Source organism: Cyrtonyx montezumae, unplaced genomic scaffold, assembly GCF_038088225.1.
Source record: "Cyrtonyx montezumae isolate F1298 unplaced genomic scaffold, pur_monq_1.0 scaffold_2, whole genome shotgun sequence".
NCBI lineage: Eukaryota > Metazoa > Chordata > Aves > Galliformes > Odontophoridae > Cyrtonyx > Cyrtonyx montezumae.
Window position 1 is genome coordinate 56,176,083 of NW_027071936.1, and position 18,406 is coordinate 56,194,488.

The 18,406-nt window shown below is 41.4% G+C and overlaps 1 protein-coding gene across 1 annotated transcript in view; it reads left to right on the forward strand.

Moving 5' to 3' along the window:
- Positions 1 to 5,300: 5,300 nt before the first annotated feature.
- Positions 5,301 to 18,406, forward strand: part of SLC2A9 (solute carrier family 2 member 9) — an 89,649-nt gene continuing 76,543 nt past the window's right edge. The window contains exons 1-3 of the mRNA XM_065735775.1: positions 5,301 to 5,398; positions 9,426 to 9,511; positions 14,768 to 14,866. Coding sequence (XP_065591847.1) covers positions 9,449 to 9,511; positions 14,768 to 14,866 — 162 coding nt within the window. The 5' untranslated portion in view covers positions 5,301 to 5,398; positions 9,426 to 9,448. The remainder of the gene's footprint in view (positions 5,399 to 9,425; positions 9,512 to 14,767; positions 14,867 to 18,406) is intronic.

The window sequence follows — 18,406 nt, forward strand, 5'->3', positions numbered from 1 at the left end:
GTTTTCATTGTTATCCTTAAAACCTACTTTGTCCTGCTGCAGCCTGTTTTCAATTAGCAGATGACAACTGCAACGGGAGGCCTTACAGAGAGCAGCCTTCTGAGTACCTACAGGAAAACTGGGGTGAGACACTTTGTTGAGGAGTGTAGTGATAAAACAAAGGGTAATGGCTTCAAATTAAAGTAAGGGAGATTTACACTAAAGAGTAGGAAGGAATTGGTTACTCAGAGGTTGGAGAGGCATGTGCACAGGCTGCTCAGAGAAGTGGTGGATGTTCCATCTCTGGAAATATCGAGGTTGAACTGGGCTTGGGCAATATGTTCTAGTGGGAGATGTTCCTGCCCATGGCAGAGAATTTGAACTAGACTGTTTTCAGTGTCCCTTCTAGCCCAAACCATTCTATGCTTCTTCACTGGTGTTGGATGACACTTTTGGATTTGGGGAAGCAACTGTGGGGAAAGACATTGTTGGGGTGGAAGGGGGTGAGAGTGCAGCAGCACAGTCAGAGGGCCTGTGGGTCAGACCACTGCAGCCATGGTCTGCAGATGAAGAATGGCCAAGAGCACAAAGAATGGAAGCTACCTGGTGGCAATGGCTAGGTCCAGCCAAGAGCCCTGATCAGCAGATACCTCCTGTTAAGAGGTAGGTCCAAGGCTTAGACTGGAACTGAAGTCAAGTCAGCATCAGGATGATTATCTCAGCACCCAGGGCCAGGCACAGCCTAGTGATCTACAGATAATCTCTTGGTTATGAGGTTGGTCTGAGCTTCAGCTGCGAGGTAAAACCTGCTAGTGAGGACAACAGTTGGGGTCAGTTATCCTGGACTGAGGACAACAGCTGAGAATATCACCATGCCATCTGGAATGAAGGTGTAAGGGGAAGTCTTCCGTGTGGTTTCTCACCACAGATTAGATCACAGAGGCTCTACTCATGGCTGGGTGCCTGCACCCATCAGCCATGTTGGCCCTGAGCCCAGGACATATTATGTGCTCCGAACCCTGACTGAGAATGGTTGGAAATGGTAATAACTAACAGACTTTGACCCCACTTGCTTTTGAAATGCAAAGCAGGCACTTGACCCCTTGGTTTCTCCCTAATTTCATAACACATGGAAATGTAAGGGGCTTTTGCATTCATGTAATTGGGACCTACTGAGTGTGATGAAATATTTTTTGTAATGTTTTTAAAACCACAAAAAAAAACCCACAAAAGATGTTTAACTGCCTCTGGAAATCACAGTCAAAGATGGGGGGTGGGTAGGAAAAAGAGTAGGACCCGACTCACTCATACTTCCACTCTAATTCCTCACATTTCTCAAAGTGGGACAAAACCTCTATGTTCACAACATACTGAATTGTACCATATTTACATATGAAGTTTTACTTACATACAGGAGAGTAATAACACTTGGAAGCCAATTTCTACAACATGCTGCCCACTTCTTTTAGAAGGGAATATTTTGGTAATTGGCAACGAGAACAAATACTGAGCTGCTGCTTGCCAGGCCTCATGAATTTGTGCAGAGACTAACTTGTTACACAAATATCTGTGTTATTTTTAGTCTACAGACAAGAAAAAGCTAGATATCAGGCCTAAAACTCGTTAAAACTATAACAAAACTACAGCTAAACAAGCTAAAAGGATCTGACCACTTTAAGCCAAACTGGGATTTGGGACAGCTTAAAATAACTGAGTAGGTTGGGTAGAGTGAAGTCTGGCAAAGTTTATTTTCCTAGCTTGATTTCCAGGACTGACTTCTGCACAAAAGCAACATGAGTAGATATTTCTTCTCTAGGCTTGCTCTGCCTCCTTTTATGCACTTTCAGCAGTGCAAGGAATGCTTGGACTCTGGGCTCCAGCAGCAGCCTGTGGCTCCCAGAGGACTGAAGCATGAGTCCTGCAACTTGAGTTCTGAGCAAGCTGTAGACTGGTTGAGGACTCAATGCAAGCAAAGTCATTTTGCTTTATTTCCTCCTCCACAGAGGTCATGAGTGGTATTCAAGGCTGGAAGGAGTCAACCAACAAGGATGAATGCTTGTCTATATCAGAACATGGAACTTCATCTGGAGGAGCCTTGTGTTTTAGTGTTATACATTAGTAGTTCAAATGATCTTTCAAAAAGAGATCATTGGCTCTCCTCTGAAGGTTTTGAGGGGAGTAGAAGTTCCTAAATGTAATGAGTTTTTTCATTCCTGGAAGGAAAGCAGATTCTCTAGAAGTTATTTGATTAAAGCCTGATTATAGGCACCCAAGAGCAGGCAAAGATGTGCAAAGTTTTCCCCTGCCTATTGGAGGTAATCGCTATTGCTACTCAGAGAGGAGGGAAGCTCAAACCCTCTGTGCTTTACAGAGAAGAAGTTCCCTTGCTTACAACATCAATAAAGGCAACATATGCTGCTCAAATATTTCAGTTTTGGAAATTTTGGAGATATTTTCTGAAATTCAATGGAAAAGCCCTCAGATGAGGGGTACTCTGCCTCCTTTAGTACTGAGCTCCAAATTCTCTCCCTAGAAGGACTTTATTTTTGGGACATAGTCCCATTTTATTTTTTTTTTTTCATTTTGGCAGGAGTTGCATCTTGGATATTTCTTATTCATCTGGAAAGACCATACACCCAGGAACAACTCTGATCTTAACTCAGGGTGTGAACTTATAAAAGCTTCTACTTGTCAATATTTAATTCAACATTTACTAAACAGTAGGTGGATGCCAGGCTGACCTCACTGGAAATAACTTGGCCAAGATTTAACTTTCATTTGCATAGAAGGTATGCTGGAAATAACCCTAATGTTATATAATGTTAAATAATATTAAACCCACAGTTAGTGAGATTTTTTTTCTAAATGATGCCATAAGAGATTTGCATGTGTAAATAAGTGAAAACTGTTAAAACAATGCTAATGGACAACACAGGAAAGGGAAATGAACCACTCTTTCCTTAAAAAAACTGAGGAACACTCTGCTGTAGCTGATTCAACACAGTAGTATGTAATAATTGGTTTAAAATCTTTCAAAATATGTTTATATATATATTTTTGGTTATTGTTTTAGCTAAACTGTAAGCTCTTTGCAACATCAGGGAGTTTTTGAAGAACAGAAATTTGAGTATCAGTTTAGTTTCCTAATTTGAGACTGAATGTGTGAATAGGCTCACCTGCATGGAAGCTAACCACATTTTTAAATGTTATCAAGTATGCACATATAGCTACAAATATGATATATTCTCTAGTTATCACTCTTTTTTTTTTTTTGCATTTCCACTTCTGAGTTAATAACATTGAAAAATTCTTACTAAATGTGAAATTAAAATTTCACTGACTTCTTTCTAAATATTCAGTTGATGAGCTTTCCACTTAAGCTTACTTTTAAAGATTTATAAACAAAAGAAAAAAAGAAATTTCAGTTAAAAAAAAAAAGTTTCTTTCTTGTGTGGTATCTACCAAAGTAATTCTTGCTTATTTGTGCTGTTTTTTGGTTCTGTCTGTGTAAGCTGCCCTTGAGATGGTTTCTTTGTGTTCTTACTCAAGTAGACATAGGCCAAATTCATAAACTTGAACCTAAAACTTGGGAAAACTTGGATCAAGGAGTTCTGTTTAGTCTGACAGGAGTAGTTATAGCACAGTGGGCTGCTCTTCTATCACAATGAAACTCATGTTTTGTCAACTGGCACGTCTTTCCAAAGCCTATAAAGCCACATGTAACTGCTTTTGTAGCATAGCACTGCCATCTTTATGGCTTACCCTTACTTACTTTACTGTCTTTATGTGAATCACGGGACACGTTGAGCAATGCGACCTTGTCACAAATGAGGGGTGCTATATTAAGAAGAAGCACATTTGGATTGTATATTTTTAAAGTGCTACAGCTTAACCACTTTGGGTTAGTTTAAAAGTTGTGAAGATTTCAGTTAAATAGTATAAACTGTAAACTAAGTGTGCATAAACCTGGAAGGTATCTACTGTCACTCACATAAGAGTAGTTCAAACCTCATGTTCTCCCTCATTCTCATTCCAGACACTGATGAGAGAATCTCCTATTTCCTTACAATCACCTTAACTTCTTTGTAACAAGAGGTTAAGGTACAAGACTTTTTTTTTTTATTTTATTTTTTCCTCTTGAAATTAAGATATTGGATACCAAGTTTAATGATACTTTTAGATAAAATTTGGTAAGAAATATTTCAGAGAACTTCTTTCCTGTCCCAAAAAAGTGATGATTTCATAACTGTATTTTGTAGCTGGAGAAGGACACCCATGTTTAGCTGAAGCAAATTTGATGGCAGTATCTTCTGAGAAAATCTTTTTTGTTCCTTTTATTGAGATTTATTCAACAGGGTCAAAAGAGATCTATGGAAGCAGCCAGAATAATGATAAACTGAAATAGAAACCAGGTACAACGTGTTCAATAACATCAGCTTGAACAGCGTTACTTACAGTAATGTCCACAGTTCAGAATTTCAGCCAACTGGTGCCTCTCTGCCTAGTGCATCTTGGATAGTTTAGCTTCTGCAAGCATTATCTCCAATTAAACTAGCTATTGTGTCCTTGAGGAAATGCTGATGAGCCTAATTTAAATGTGCACTGGGTTTTCAGAGAAAGCAATACACATGCTAGCATGGAAAAGCCAAAATCGAGCACACCTTCTCACACCTAACAGTGTCCTTATCTCCACTTATCTTTGGGATATGCAAATCTGACAGCAAAGAGCAAACTGTTACAGCCTTGTTCTCACCCATGTTTTGTTTAGCTCTTAAACCAATACTGATACAAAGTTCCTATGGCAGAAAGCCAGAACAACAATAAAGTTAAATCTTTTTATAAGCTACTGTATTTTTTGTTACTGTACGGTATGATTTGTCTCAACCTTTCAAAACCTTTTTAAGGGGAGACTCTCAGCCAATACTATGCACTGCTACATACATAAGTACTGGCCCAACACATCACTATTAAAAGCCATTTACAGCACATGGAATGTTGTGGGTGTTCCTGAACCAAGTAATACGTAAATAAGTAAGAGTACACAAATGCAGATCCTAGCCTTAGGCACTTGCATTTCAAATATATATGGGTTCAAATGTGGGAAGTAAAGCTTGTTAACATTATAGGGCAGCTGAAACAAAGACCTCTTGTGTAGTATTGCAGCCATATAAGGCAGCACATTTTCCACTGGATAGAAAAGATTTATTGCACAAATACCAGCCTAAGGGTTTTACTGTTTTTTTTTTTTTTTCTAATTACTGTTAATTATTTATTGATTCAGAAAAGGTATAAAAAAAGCTAAAGCTGGCACTAAGTTTTGTTCAATTATTTAAGTGTCCTTATTTCAGAGAGGAGGACTGGTGTAGCAACCTTCTGAACGCTGGAGAGCACTGAGAGTAAAGAGTACGTTGGATAACTGGTAAGTAATGCCTAGACATTGAAGTGAATACCTTGGAGTAACTTCTCTGGTTTGGCAATGTCCTGAAGGGTTTGATGTGGGCACAGAGGGATAGCTTTATACAAACCAATTTTTTGAAATGTCTAAAAAAATAGTTTCCTGTGTTAGTCAAGTACTCAGCGTCTGAATAAGAAGTCATTACCTCCACAATCTGTCTTCTCCTGGATAATTGATTTCTACAGACCATAGCTTGAAATTTGCCACTAATTTATATATTTAAAAGCTAAGTTTACTTTGAAATAGAAATTAAAGTTTTCTTTTTCTCAGTCAGGGTCTTATTATGTCTTGTGTGGAATAGTGAAACCAAGATACAGAAGAGAAGTAACCTCTTTGTAAACACTTCAGGACTGACACAGATATTGGGGGTGAAAGAGATAAATGAACTTTGTAACACTGTATCAATTAATTACTTAAGAGAACAGGTATTTCTGGAAGCTGGTGTGTCCACTAGTATCTGTGCCAGAGATTAACTCTTGCTAAATGGTCCCATACCATAGGAATGCTCTGCCCCATGCTGAAGTCATGCCACACCTGGCTCCAGCTGCCACTTTAATATTGGGACTGTTTGACCTTTTATGCAAGCAGTATGAGAACCATGGTCTCAGTTGCACAAGAATAGATCTATCTTAACAGTGCTACTTGAGGAGAAAACAAATCCTTCTGTTATGAATGAAATTCCATAAACATATTTTACCCAAATAGTTGTCAGTTATGAGAATCTAATGCATAAGTTCTTCCTGATTTGGGTGTCAAAACCTATACTTTACCCTTGTTTTTCATACTGGATGCCATATTTAATCACCATTTTTGATAATCAATTGTTGATTTATTTGTATGAGTATATACTTGGAATTTACAGTGGAAGACTTGCTGAAGTAGATGTCATCAGACCAGTGACAGACACATCTAGCTGGGAGCACAGGGAAGCATTCAGCTTAAGTCCATTACCTTGCAGGGGTGGCTCTTATTTGCAAGGTGCAAGTGCTCAGCCATAGGGGATTTTGGCTGTAAGTTGCATAGAAAAAAAAAAAAAAAAAAAAAAGTAGTAGCAGCAGTAGCTCTAAAGCACACAAGGTTAGTGAAGGAGTGATATTCAAAATTCTCCACCCTCTTTTACAAGTGTTTTAGATTTGAATTTAAAAATAAATAAATAAATAAAGACTTCTGAATCCTCCACTTATATCCAGTACATTCCATAGAAAACCAAAGTATTCAGGTTGGAAAATTTTACCTTTCCAATAAGAAATAGAATAAGCAAAGGGGGAGGAAGGACCCTCACAAAAAGAGATGCTTGCAGAGTGAGATATCATCATTAGACATCAGTCTATCATGGAATAGCTTAGGTTGAAGGAGGTCATCTAGTTCCTACAATTGGATTGTTCCATGGTACAGTAGGACCTACTGAGTCAATCAGTGTTATTTCTATACCAACATTTTACAACAAACTTTTATGACTGACACTGTATTTCAGCATTCTCTCTCTGAGAGCTTCTGTTTTTAAAATAAATCAAATAATTCAGTTCCACACCTGAAAGAGGCTTATGCTGAGAAGTGTAAAAACTTGTCAGCTGCAAGCTGCTCTTCTGACTTACATATTTTCTCTGTGCTTGGCACAATAGTGCTGACTCAGACATCACATTTTAATAGAAGCTGTGTATTTTGTACTTGGGAGACAGATGCGGACATGGTGTGTGGCCACCAAGAGGGATCTGTGTCACCAAAACTTTCTAACTTGCAGTTGAACTGCCTGAAGCTTGCTTCTGTTGTGCCTGAAACCTAGGTTATAGTAAGATTACTCATACTTCTCTGTTTAGTTTGCTCTGCCATCCACAGTGCCCCCATTATGTGAGCTGCTAAGACATCCTTGCCAAGGCTAACAAATTACAGAAATTGGTTGGATTCAATATCCTTTTAATTAACTCAACCTATACTTTGGCAAATAAACTGCTGGATGTGTAGGTAAGCAAACTGTAGCTCAGTTTGTAATGCTGAAACAGAAGGAGCTCCAAGGCCTGATGTAAGTGCACTGTCCTGATTTTGTGTCACCTCTTGGCTAACTGTACAAACTGCGGGGAGGACAGATCCATTATTCCATACTGTACACCAAAAAAAGACACTGTTTCTGGATCCATATCTTAAGCAACTTCTCTGCACTAGCAACATGAACTGCCAGGGACAGAATATACTTCCCCCCCACATCTGTTGAAACATTTCAGTGAGCATCAACTGACAGCAGCAGTGCAAACTCCAGATAGTCATTTTCCAAAGCAGAATGTCACTCCTATAAATTTTGTGGGACACTACAGTCAGAAGGTCTTGTTTCTATGTGCTCTAATCCCACATCTCTTTTCTGCACACAAGTCAGTGAGACTGCAGAAGCAACACTGGCAAACCCACAAAAGATTTCAATGATCTGTACTTCTTCTCCAGTCTAGATTTCTTAATTTCTATATCACACTGGATGTGAGTCACAGTCCACTGGGTATTTATAAAAAGAGAAACTAGAGATACCCAAATTTCAGGAGGGACAGTTTGATCTGAACACCTCTGGAGATAGGGAGCTGCCAGCTATTGATGGCTTTCCAACAAGCCACAAATGCTATAAAAGTGTTTTAAAGACTGCTCAAAGATCAAAAGGTTAAGACAAATCAGCCATATAAAAATGTGGTGATGAAAGGGAGACACAAGTTCCTGATATTTGCTAGTGGTGTAGCTGTGAGGTTAACATTTCTCTTTAGATGTTTACCTGACAGCCTGTGACTGATCCCATGCTGTTCCTGTTTCAGTGTTATGCCCCATATACTCTTCATCCAGTAAGCTCTTAGTTTCCAGTTTGACGATGCTCTGTTGGCACTCAGAAGTGTAGCATTTCACACATCATCAACTTAATTATCTGCCTTAAATGTGAAAAAATAGATAGCACGTGGGTGCTGTGGAGAGAAATACTGATGGATTACTTTTGGTATTGGCAGAAGTGAAATATCCAATGGTGCGATTAAGAACATCTTTTATAAAGTGAAAAGCATTCATCTTGAAAACTCTCTTTAAAGCGTAATTTAGCAGTGAATGATTAAAGCTCTATGCAGCAGAGGAGAAAGTGTTGTCCGTAGATTTTCAGTATTGACTGCACTGGGAGGTGAGGAGGGAAGATGGTAATTTTTGTGGCTTCAGTGATTAAATAGTGCAGGCACACTTGTAGTTCCTCTTACCTTAGAACTCAGCCTGATTTCTTGAAGCCATGCAGAAATAATGGCCTCAGCACTGTCTATGGTATTTCTTCTATCAGATAGAATCTCTTCTTAGAAAAACTCCCATATGCATGAGGACCTGAACGTAATTTCTTCTCCAAGATGCTCTTTCCCTAAATTGACTGTTAGTCCCTGTGTATCAAAGCTCTCTGTCTTTTGAATTCCTGTCTAAAAGATACCTTCCATTCAAGACAGGATCTGTCATTACTGTTTGAATATATTCCTTAATATTCAAACAATCAAAGATATTGAAATATGATATCCTTGAGATGTTGATGCAGAAGAATCCATAATGCATATTTAGGATGAACTGAACAGAGTGATGAACTGCCCAAGACCGTAACATGAAGCACAGTGTAAATAGCAGATAATCCACCCTACCTGGAACTACAGAAACCATATTCATTTATTAATAAGTGATTATTAAAATGGCTTTCAACACTGTTGAAGTACAGGTGATGATGATTAGAGAGGAATTTTCTTGACAGGGCAGTAAATAAATAGATCCGTCCTTTGCAGAAGTATTCATGCAGTGGCACAGTTGATGTAAGGAGGTGAGAGAGCCCTCAGAATAAATCTAACCCAACGTTAGCACAAATCCAAATGCAGCCCTCCAGGTGGATGACTCCAGAACAGTTGGCTTGTATTTTTGGTTGCTGCTAACTGCATTTTTGGTGCTGCTGTGCCTCCCCAGTGCACTTGCTGGATGCTGCTACAAGTTTCTCTCTTTTCCTCCTCAGCTATCAATTTACAAAGTAACAGAATGGAGAACAAGCAACAATGCAAAGGGGAGATGAAACAAAGTAAGGAGAAGAAGAAAAAAATGGTAAGTGAAAGTCTCAATTCTTCAATCAATATACTTGTTATTATGTCACCACGTTAAGATGAGAAATTAGTATGTGTTATTGACATTTGAGTGTCAGCTGTAGTGAGATACTCACACTATGCTATGTTAAATTAAACTAAATAAAATACAGATATTGTTTCATCTCAAATGCATTCCATGCAACGTTCAGGTTTGATTCTCCTAGCTTGCCTCGTTTACTGCCTGTGACCATTCAAAAAGATTAGAAGTGTTGTTTGGGTTATCTGTCTGTGCAGATGTTTCTCAGTGTGACCAGTAACTTTACCTGTTAATAAGGACCACCTGGCTTTCCCTTTAAGTGCTGCTTTTCTCAGTGTGCAGCAGGGACACAGGTTGGACAAAGACTCAGGTTGGATACTGGGAACAATTTCTTCTCAGAAAGAGAGGTGAGGCATTGGCACAGGATGCCCAGGGTAGTGGTGGAGTCATTGCTCCTGAAGGTGTTCAAGAAATGTGGAGATGTGACACTGATGGTTAGAGGGCATGGTGGGGGTGGGCTGGTGATCTTATGATGTTTTACTGCATGATCTTAGTGGTGTTTTCCAGGCTTAAAGATTAATACTTGTTCCCCTTGATGTACAAAACACTAACACGACATCTCACGGTATGAAATTGTCCCAGACTTGATTTTGCCCAATGTTCTAGCTTTAACTCTGCAATTCCTTTTTGTGCATAATTAATACTGCCTTAATTGCAGCAAATAGCGCATAGTATGAGAGTCTGCCTTCAAACTTGCTGTGCTTTATGTCATTACTTCTGTGTCTCTGAGAACTGCGAGGTAGTTGTGAGGTACCTGGCATGTCAGCAGTGGAAAGAGCACTGCTTTACACCATTATGGGATGCAGACGTCTGGGAATAGTTCCCAGGCGTACTTAGTGCTAGTCTGAGGCACGTGCATGGCCAACTGGAAGGCGCAGCTTAACTCTTCGCATTTCGATGCATGTTTGCAAATAGGCACCTGCAGAACGAAGAGCTAGAAGCGCTGACCTCCCTCTGGCAGCGCACCTGACCACCACCCGCTGCGCAGCAAGGGAGCCCTCCGTCTTCCCCGGCTGTTTGCTTAAGTAATACGGCAGCGCACTCCACACCATCCCATCCCCTCCTCTGCACGGGCCAATCCGTGCGGGCGCGGAGCGGGGCTCGGGCACGGCCGTGCTGCCCCTCGTTCCCCGCCTCCCACGGCCGCGCCCCGCGCGCTGCCCGGCGGAGATGCGCGGCCGCTGCGCACGTGCGGAGGCGGCGGCATGGAGCCGGCGGCGGCGCCTGAGGCGGATACGCTGGTGGCGCGGGAAGCGGGCGGCCGCCGCGCGGGGAGAAGCGCAAGTAGCGTAAGGAGCGCGAGGGGACCGGAGCCCGGAGGGGTTCGGCCTCGGGGGAGAGCGGGGAGGGTTTGTGACCTTACTCAGCTCGGTAGGGAGGGAGCAGAAGCGGGCTGCTCCGGCTGTGGGAGCCGGAGTTAAGTCCCCGAGTGAGGAAGGGCTCAGGTTGCAGCACGGAGCCCTCCCCGCTCCGTGCGCTAAAAATACCGCGGCCACCCGAGCGGGGAGCGGAGCACCGGCGGAGGGACGCGGCGGGGACGGGGGAGAGCAGACCCCGCGGTGGGAGAGCTGGGCGAGCAGCTCGTGGGGACGGCACGGGGGGCACGCACCTGCTCGCAGGGAACCGTCCCAGCGGTGCTGCGCGGAAATCAGGTGCCTGTGGCTATAACAGTAGCGTCCACTGAAAGATCCTAAAACTTCCTTCTGTGCCTGTGCGATCTTTCCTGCTTACGGATGTGTTCGATTTTTAATCTGAAAAGGAGGCCGTCGCCCGCTAACCAAAATGCAGAATCGCAAGTAGTGCTTGGAAAACTGAAATGCAAAGCAGTGTACGTTTAAAACAAAAGCAAATGAAGGTTCATAGTGCACCAGTGTTGCTCTGTATGCTGGATGAAGATGTCAGGTTGGTAAAAAACGTTTCCGAGGGCTATCGGAACTCTGGGATCTGTGATAAGAGATAGAAAACCACAGATTCTTACAAGTAAGCAACTCTTCAGTGTCAGAGGGTGTTTGCTGTGGTCCGATATGAAACTTCCTTAGTGCACCTTTATGCTGTGTGACAGCCTATGCTGACAGGCACACTGACGGTGGTAAAGGAAAGGAGCAGCCCTAGGGGAGGTGTGATCGCTACTTGTTTCCCAGTCACTATCAGACAGATAGCTGGAAGCTTGTTTGCTTTGCTCATTTATTCACTTATTTATTTAAAATATTGCTACAGGCTTTTTTTTTTTTTTTTCCTTTGGCCTTGTTTCATTTTGCTTTTATCTGTCATTGCTGAAACTTGAGCAAATATTTGAAGTAGTGCGTGAGGAGAGACAGGTCATGGAGAAACTGAAGTTCTTGTTCCAAGATCTGTCAAACTTTGCATGAAGCTCTGTGTGCTCTTTGCAGTGGTCTGTTCACGAGAAAGCTTCATGGTGCTGAAGTAGGCTCTAATTCTTGCTGTCTGCAGCACTTGAAAATAAAATGGGTGTTGGGTTTTCTAATTCGACAGTGCTGCTGTGATTTGCACTGACTTATTTCCTACCTAACCCCCTGTGTGTGTAATTTGTCTGCACTGAACGTTTCAGGTGTTCACTGGAGTTTTTAATAAGTATAGATTATGTAGTCCAAATCGTCTTGTTTGCAGGATTTTTCCAAAGGTGTTTAGTGTTGTTGGAGCAGATCCTTTAGCAACATTATCACATGAGAACTTGCACTTATCATTTATGAACCCTTTGGGAGCACTCAGTGTTTTGAATTGACAGAATTGTAGAATCATTTGAGTTGGAAGGGACCTTAAAAGGCCGTGTAGTCCAAGTGCAATGAACAGGGACATCTACAGCTTGATTGAGCTGCTTAGAGCTCCATCCAGCCTGACCTTGATTGCCTTCAGGGATCGGGTTCCTACTGTCTCCTGTGTTTTGCTACCATTATTAAAAAAATGTGTGTATATATATATATATTTTATATTCTCTTTTAGTTTAAAGCCATTTCCCCTTGTCCTATTACAGCAGACTCTGCGAAAGAGACTGTTTCCTTCTTCCTCCTAGCCCTCCTTTAGATATTGAAAGGCCACTCGGGTCTTTCTGGACCCTTCCCTTTTGGGCCCCACTGCTAGAGCCTGTCTAGGTCTCTCTGAATGACATCCCTTCACTCAGGCATGTCAACTGTACCATACAGCATGGTGTCAACTGTAAATTTGCTGAGGGTACACTTGATCCCACTTTCAGTGTCATTGATGAAGATGATAAAGAACGTTGGACCCAGTACTGAGCCCTGAGGGATGTGACTTGTCCCTCATTCAGAACAGTAGTGACTCCTAGGAGTAAATGAATGGTTATTGAACTCAGAGAAATAATGCACAAGGTGTTATCAACACCTAAATAAAACCTTATGTTGAAATTTCTGCTCTTTATTACTGAAGTAATGGTGCAATGTTGTGTGTGTGTGTGGCAGATTTATTTTAAGAAGCTGGCTAATAATAACAAATTGTACTTGGCTTTTTTAATTAACTCAATGGGATATATTTCTTACACAAGGTTTTCTTCCTCTTCTGCACACTTTCTCCTGACTTGACTGAAAATAGAGCAGTTAATGAACTGTGTAATCTCTTCAAAGGCTACCACACCATGTGGAAGAAATTAACTACATCAAGCAGTCCCACAGGGCACGTTTGAGCCCTACAAGCTTACAGCTGTGGAGCACGGCAGACCCCATGTGTGCTGAGCAGTGTGCTGCAGCCCCTGCCCTACCAGTGGATATCACATCATTTCTCAACAAACTCAAAGTGATGGTGACCATGTGGTGGCAACGTGAACCCCAACATGTTCCAATAGCCGCACTGCAGACGCTTTTCCTACTGTACTTGTCCTCGAGGAGCTTGCTCCTATTCATCTCCACTGCAGGCATGCCATGTACTATCTGCACAAAACGTAGCTGATGCTTCAGATCTCCATTTTCCAAAGCAAATATGTAGCTTTGTGCCATTGACAAAATGTATTGATTCATTAACCTGTTGTCTGCTCTCTGTAATGTAGATAAAGCTGAGGTTACTAGGCCTGCTTACACGCTCTTTCTCCTTTTGAAGGGATTGTGGGGGCTCACTGAGTGCTTCAGTGAGCAATCAGACCGAACATAAACCAATAACCACTGTGCCTGAAATGTGAGATTCTTAGTGGAGTTTTTAAAAATAAAATAAAGTTGCTTTAAGATGCCGTTATGAAATTTCCTAAGTCAAGGAAGGTGAGCTGTCTTCCATGATGTACAAAACAATAGCCAAGAAACTGCCAAAACACACACTTTTCTTAGGAAATCTATTGAGAATTAAATTAGGAATGGCATCAGTCACATGTGCAGCTCTCAAAAATCTAGAAACAGAATTGAGTGACAGAAAATAATGCTGGATGAGATGGAAAGGACCCTGAAATCTGTAAGCTTTTCATCAACCAACTGATACTCTGGTATCTGTGCAGTGATGCTTTTTGTATGGAAGAAGAAATCAATAGTAGAGGTTGGGGCTGTCACTGAAATGCAGGAGGAGGAGTAGGGGGTGGAAGGAGAAAAGTTGTAGAGGGTGAGTTACTGGTACATTGCTGGGGGAAAAGGGCAGATGGCATCTCTGTCTGACAGCCTGTGTGTGTGGCAGCTGGTGGAGAGGTACACCCGAGTTACAAAACCTAGTTTGTAGGCACCCGTTTATTTATTTATTAATTGCTTAGAGTTTCACTAATCCTTATGCTACCTGGGTCTGGATTGGGGGGCATGCTGTCTCCTTGGGCTATCTCCTAAGACAGGTATTCTCAAAATTGTGTTGCATCAAGTATGTGCTACCATGTGTTTTGTGGTGTTATTGTACGTTGCCAAAGTTTTCTTTGCTGAGAGTATGCTTCTGTAAGATTTAACTTAATTTTATTTTATTTTACTTTGTTTTTGGGGGCTGATGGGGTGATTGAAGCAAGAATCTGTGAGGTTGAAAGAAGTTTGACTTACTTGTCTCGGTAAATGTTAACTGAGATGCTCTCACTTCAGATCTACTGTTTCTTGGCTTGCAGAAATTTGGAAGTGTTCTAGGCCATTAGTCTGCATGAAGGAGATCTACCTGCCGGTGTTATGCAGGATAGTATAAGCAGTGTTTAAAACCAGTGGTTTGCTATTTGAAGTATATTAACAATCACTACATCTTTTCCTTGTTTTTCAGAATTGGTCTGGAAGTCTAATTCTAGCATCTTTAACTGGTGCTTTTGGGTCATCTTTTCTTTATGGTTACAATCTCTCCGTGGTGAATGCTCCTGCAGTGGTAAGTTACTGACAAAACTGGAATTAAGTATCAGTAGAGGGCAGCCTTGCCTATCTAGTGTGTTCTCTCCGACATCCTGCTTTTATCATCCTGCTGATAGGGAAGAAAGAGGTTAAATCTTGTTTGGTAACCTTTCTGTGCTTGAACAACTGTTTCTGAAGGCGAGGTTTTCAATGAAGTTCAGTATTGGTCAGGAAAATAAATGCTACTGTTGATATGAGAGGTTGCACAGGGTTACTTTTACAGGAAACCTCCCAAAACTGAATAATGCTACATCTCCTTGCCCAGTTTTGCGTGATGAAGCATTTTTAATAGGCTGTCTTTCTGACTAGTGAATATTTGGTAGCTCTAGGTGCATATTCAGCACTTTCCTTCGTTCAGCTCTGGAGGCTGACACGACATATCGTTCCCACAGTTCTGATACTATAAACATCTCTTGCTGCCTCTTAAATAATGGGCTGCTTCTTTTTCATTCTGTGGTGATGCTTATTTTGGTTCTGATTTTGAAACTGCTGTATTGACAGTTTGTTGCAGTGTGTGAAGTATACCTGATGAGAAGAATACTGTAAAATCAGTGTACAGTATTTAAAAGATTTCCTTAAAATATCAGCTATCACATGGAAATCTGAATGTTTTGTTTTCACACTGTCAGTCTGCAGAGATTCTTAATTCAGTCAAGCAGGACGTTTAGCAGTTCAGTAGAGTTGCAAAAAACACTCCCTTTATGGAAATCTGTTTTTAGAATGTGTGGCTAAGTTTCCACCTGAGCAGCTTTGTCAGGTGAATTATGGAGACAATACTCATGCAAATAATGGAAGAGGAAATTTTGAAGTTTGCATTTTGTATTCACATATTTGATAAACCAATGACGTGATGGATTAGAAATTGACTCATGCTGTAGGAAGTTTTTGTTGTTCCCTTGACAGCTTCTGGGAACTGTCCTGAAGCTCCTGGTACCATTTGTACCAATAACACTGGTTTAGACAGATTGGATGTTTATTCTGGCATGGCATGTCTGTGCATCACCTTACCCTGCAATCTTCAGGAGATAAGTATGGCTTAGACAGAATCAGCAGGGAGCTGAAATTCTGTGAACAATGGTATTGATTGTAGTGGTGATAGGCATCTCTCCTGCACTGAGTCAGTATTGCCAGAGGAGTAGTGTGAATTGTCTGACTTCTAAACTTTTAAGTGTCATATGAAAAATGGACCATCTGGCAATCAAAGCTCTCCTGCCACTTTCTGCAGGGGTAAAAGAAAGAAAGACTGATCAGAAATGCTCTTTACCCGTGCTCAGATTGTTAGGTTTGAGCCATGGAATTGATGATCTGGTGACCAGATAAGAATGAAGATGGGGTGATTGGAGTTGCAACTATACCGTGAAGAATGCTAAATTCTGAGTATCATGGATAGCAGCACTTCCAGGATTGTCTATTTTTTCTTGAAATTTTTACTTGTGGCTACTGGACAGAAAGTTGACATCGCGTTGGTGGTTCTGGTCATGCTGTTGATGGGTATGCATGAAGTCCGCCCTTTTCCACAGTGGCATTGCAGTATTTGAGAACTTAATATCTTCCCAATTTGTGATAAACTACTCAAGAATAGTCTTGTTTATACACTCCAATGAAAAAGAGTATGTAGCTGTGTTATTCAAGAGCAAAATAGTACTAGTGTGGCTTCTGAGCCTCTCTGTAACTCCTGGGACGAGCTGTCATCCATTTGCCTGTGACAGACCACCTTCATGTCCCTATCCTGCACTGGCCAGGCTGAAGAGAGCAATCTGGGATCTGCTTGTAGCCATGATGAGGAGGAAAGAGCTGTACCAACACTGTGAATTGTGCAGTACAAGAATTGGAACCTTTGTTCCATATGTCTTTCCTTGTTTGGCTGTGTCATCAACTGAAGTTGGGAATGATGTGAAGTGATTGAGGGGAATGGATTTTACCTGTAGTTAAATAGCACTCTTACACAAGGTCATTGTGGGAGTGCAGTAACTCTAAAAGGTTGTAAGTTAAGCTTCATTTATGTTCTTGCTAAGACAAGTAACTTGATCTGGTCATGTGCAACTTACAGATAACATTGTAGTGGGCATCTCTGTGTAGGATGCTAAGTATCTTTTGCTCCTATTTACTTCAGTACAATTCCTGTTGATGAACTTTAGAGAAGGCACTGTATGATGCTTTCAGAGGTATTTAGAAAGTGTTTGATAATGACTGTCGACTTAAGTACAAGATGTTTCCAGGAGACAGGATTTGAACACATTGTCATGAATCGTATATGGGAAGTTCATTTAAGGCTGAAGCTATGAGCATTATGAGCAAACCCTTGTGTACGTCTTCTTTCTGTGCTGAAAGTTGTGCCAGCTCTTCAAACAACAGGGAAATGCTCCTGCAGTTCTCAGCTTGGAACTTTACCACAAGCCATCCCATAAGGTTCAGTACTTGATCTGGCTTCCTTTTTGCATAAACTGAACCAGATCTGCTCAGTACAGTTGTCTGTACTGACTGCTTAGTTCCCTACCTTCCTCTGGAAAGGAGCAATGACCCATTGTAGGTGTGCTTTCCCCTGCCAATCACCTCTTGTCTTCCCACTGGAAGCTGTGTTCCTGCATTCTTTATAGATCTGGTACTGGGGAAGTTGTGGAAATGTATAGCTGACTGTCAGCCAGTTGGTTAACAATGAGTTGCCCTCGTAACCGTGGGTCAGGTCATTTTTCTTGTCAAGAGATCTTATCTTCCCTTGATGTAAGTTTTATAAAGTTAGACAAGAAAAATCACTATATATGTGTGTATACACATGTGTTTATATATGCTCTACTCTGTGCTTGTGCAGCCTTGCCTCGAGTGCTGTGTGCAGGTTTCATCATCGCGATATAAGGAGGACATAAAACTATTAGAAGAGCATCTGAAGGAGGGCTACCAAGATGGAGAAGGTTCTAGAGGTCAAGACACGTGAGTCAGTTTGTTCAGCTCAGAACAGAGGAGTTGAGCAGAGGCATCATGGTGGCTACAGCTCCTCACAGAGAGTAGAGGAGCAGCTCTGGGCTCTGCTCTCTGTGGCAGCGACAGGACCCGAGGGAATGGCATGGAGCTGTGTCAGGGGAGGGGCAGCAGGGGGTTAGGAAAGGGTTCTTCACCAGAGGATAGTTGGGAACTGGAAAAGGATATGAATAGTAGTCTCAAGCATATGATTTGATATTTGGTTTTTTGTGGAGCCAAGAGTTGGACTTGATAATCCTTGTGGATCACTTCCAACTCAGAATACTCTATGGCTCTGTGATATCTGCAAGCCTAGCAATACTTCCTTAAAGAACAGAGGTAGCAGAATATGAGATGCTGATATCCATCAGCTGTCATTCCTTGTATTTATTGGTTGGAGGCTAAAATACATGCGTACAGGTTTATGCTATTAGCATTATTCAGACAACCAGTTGAAACCCCAAATGAGCCTTTCCACAGAATTCAAAACTCCAATGGATTTGTTGAATCAGATATGATTTTTTGCTTTTGGTTTTCATTTTCGTGTGCAATACCTCAAAAC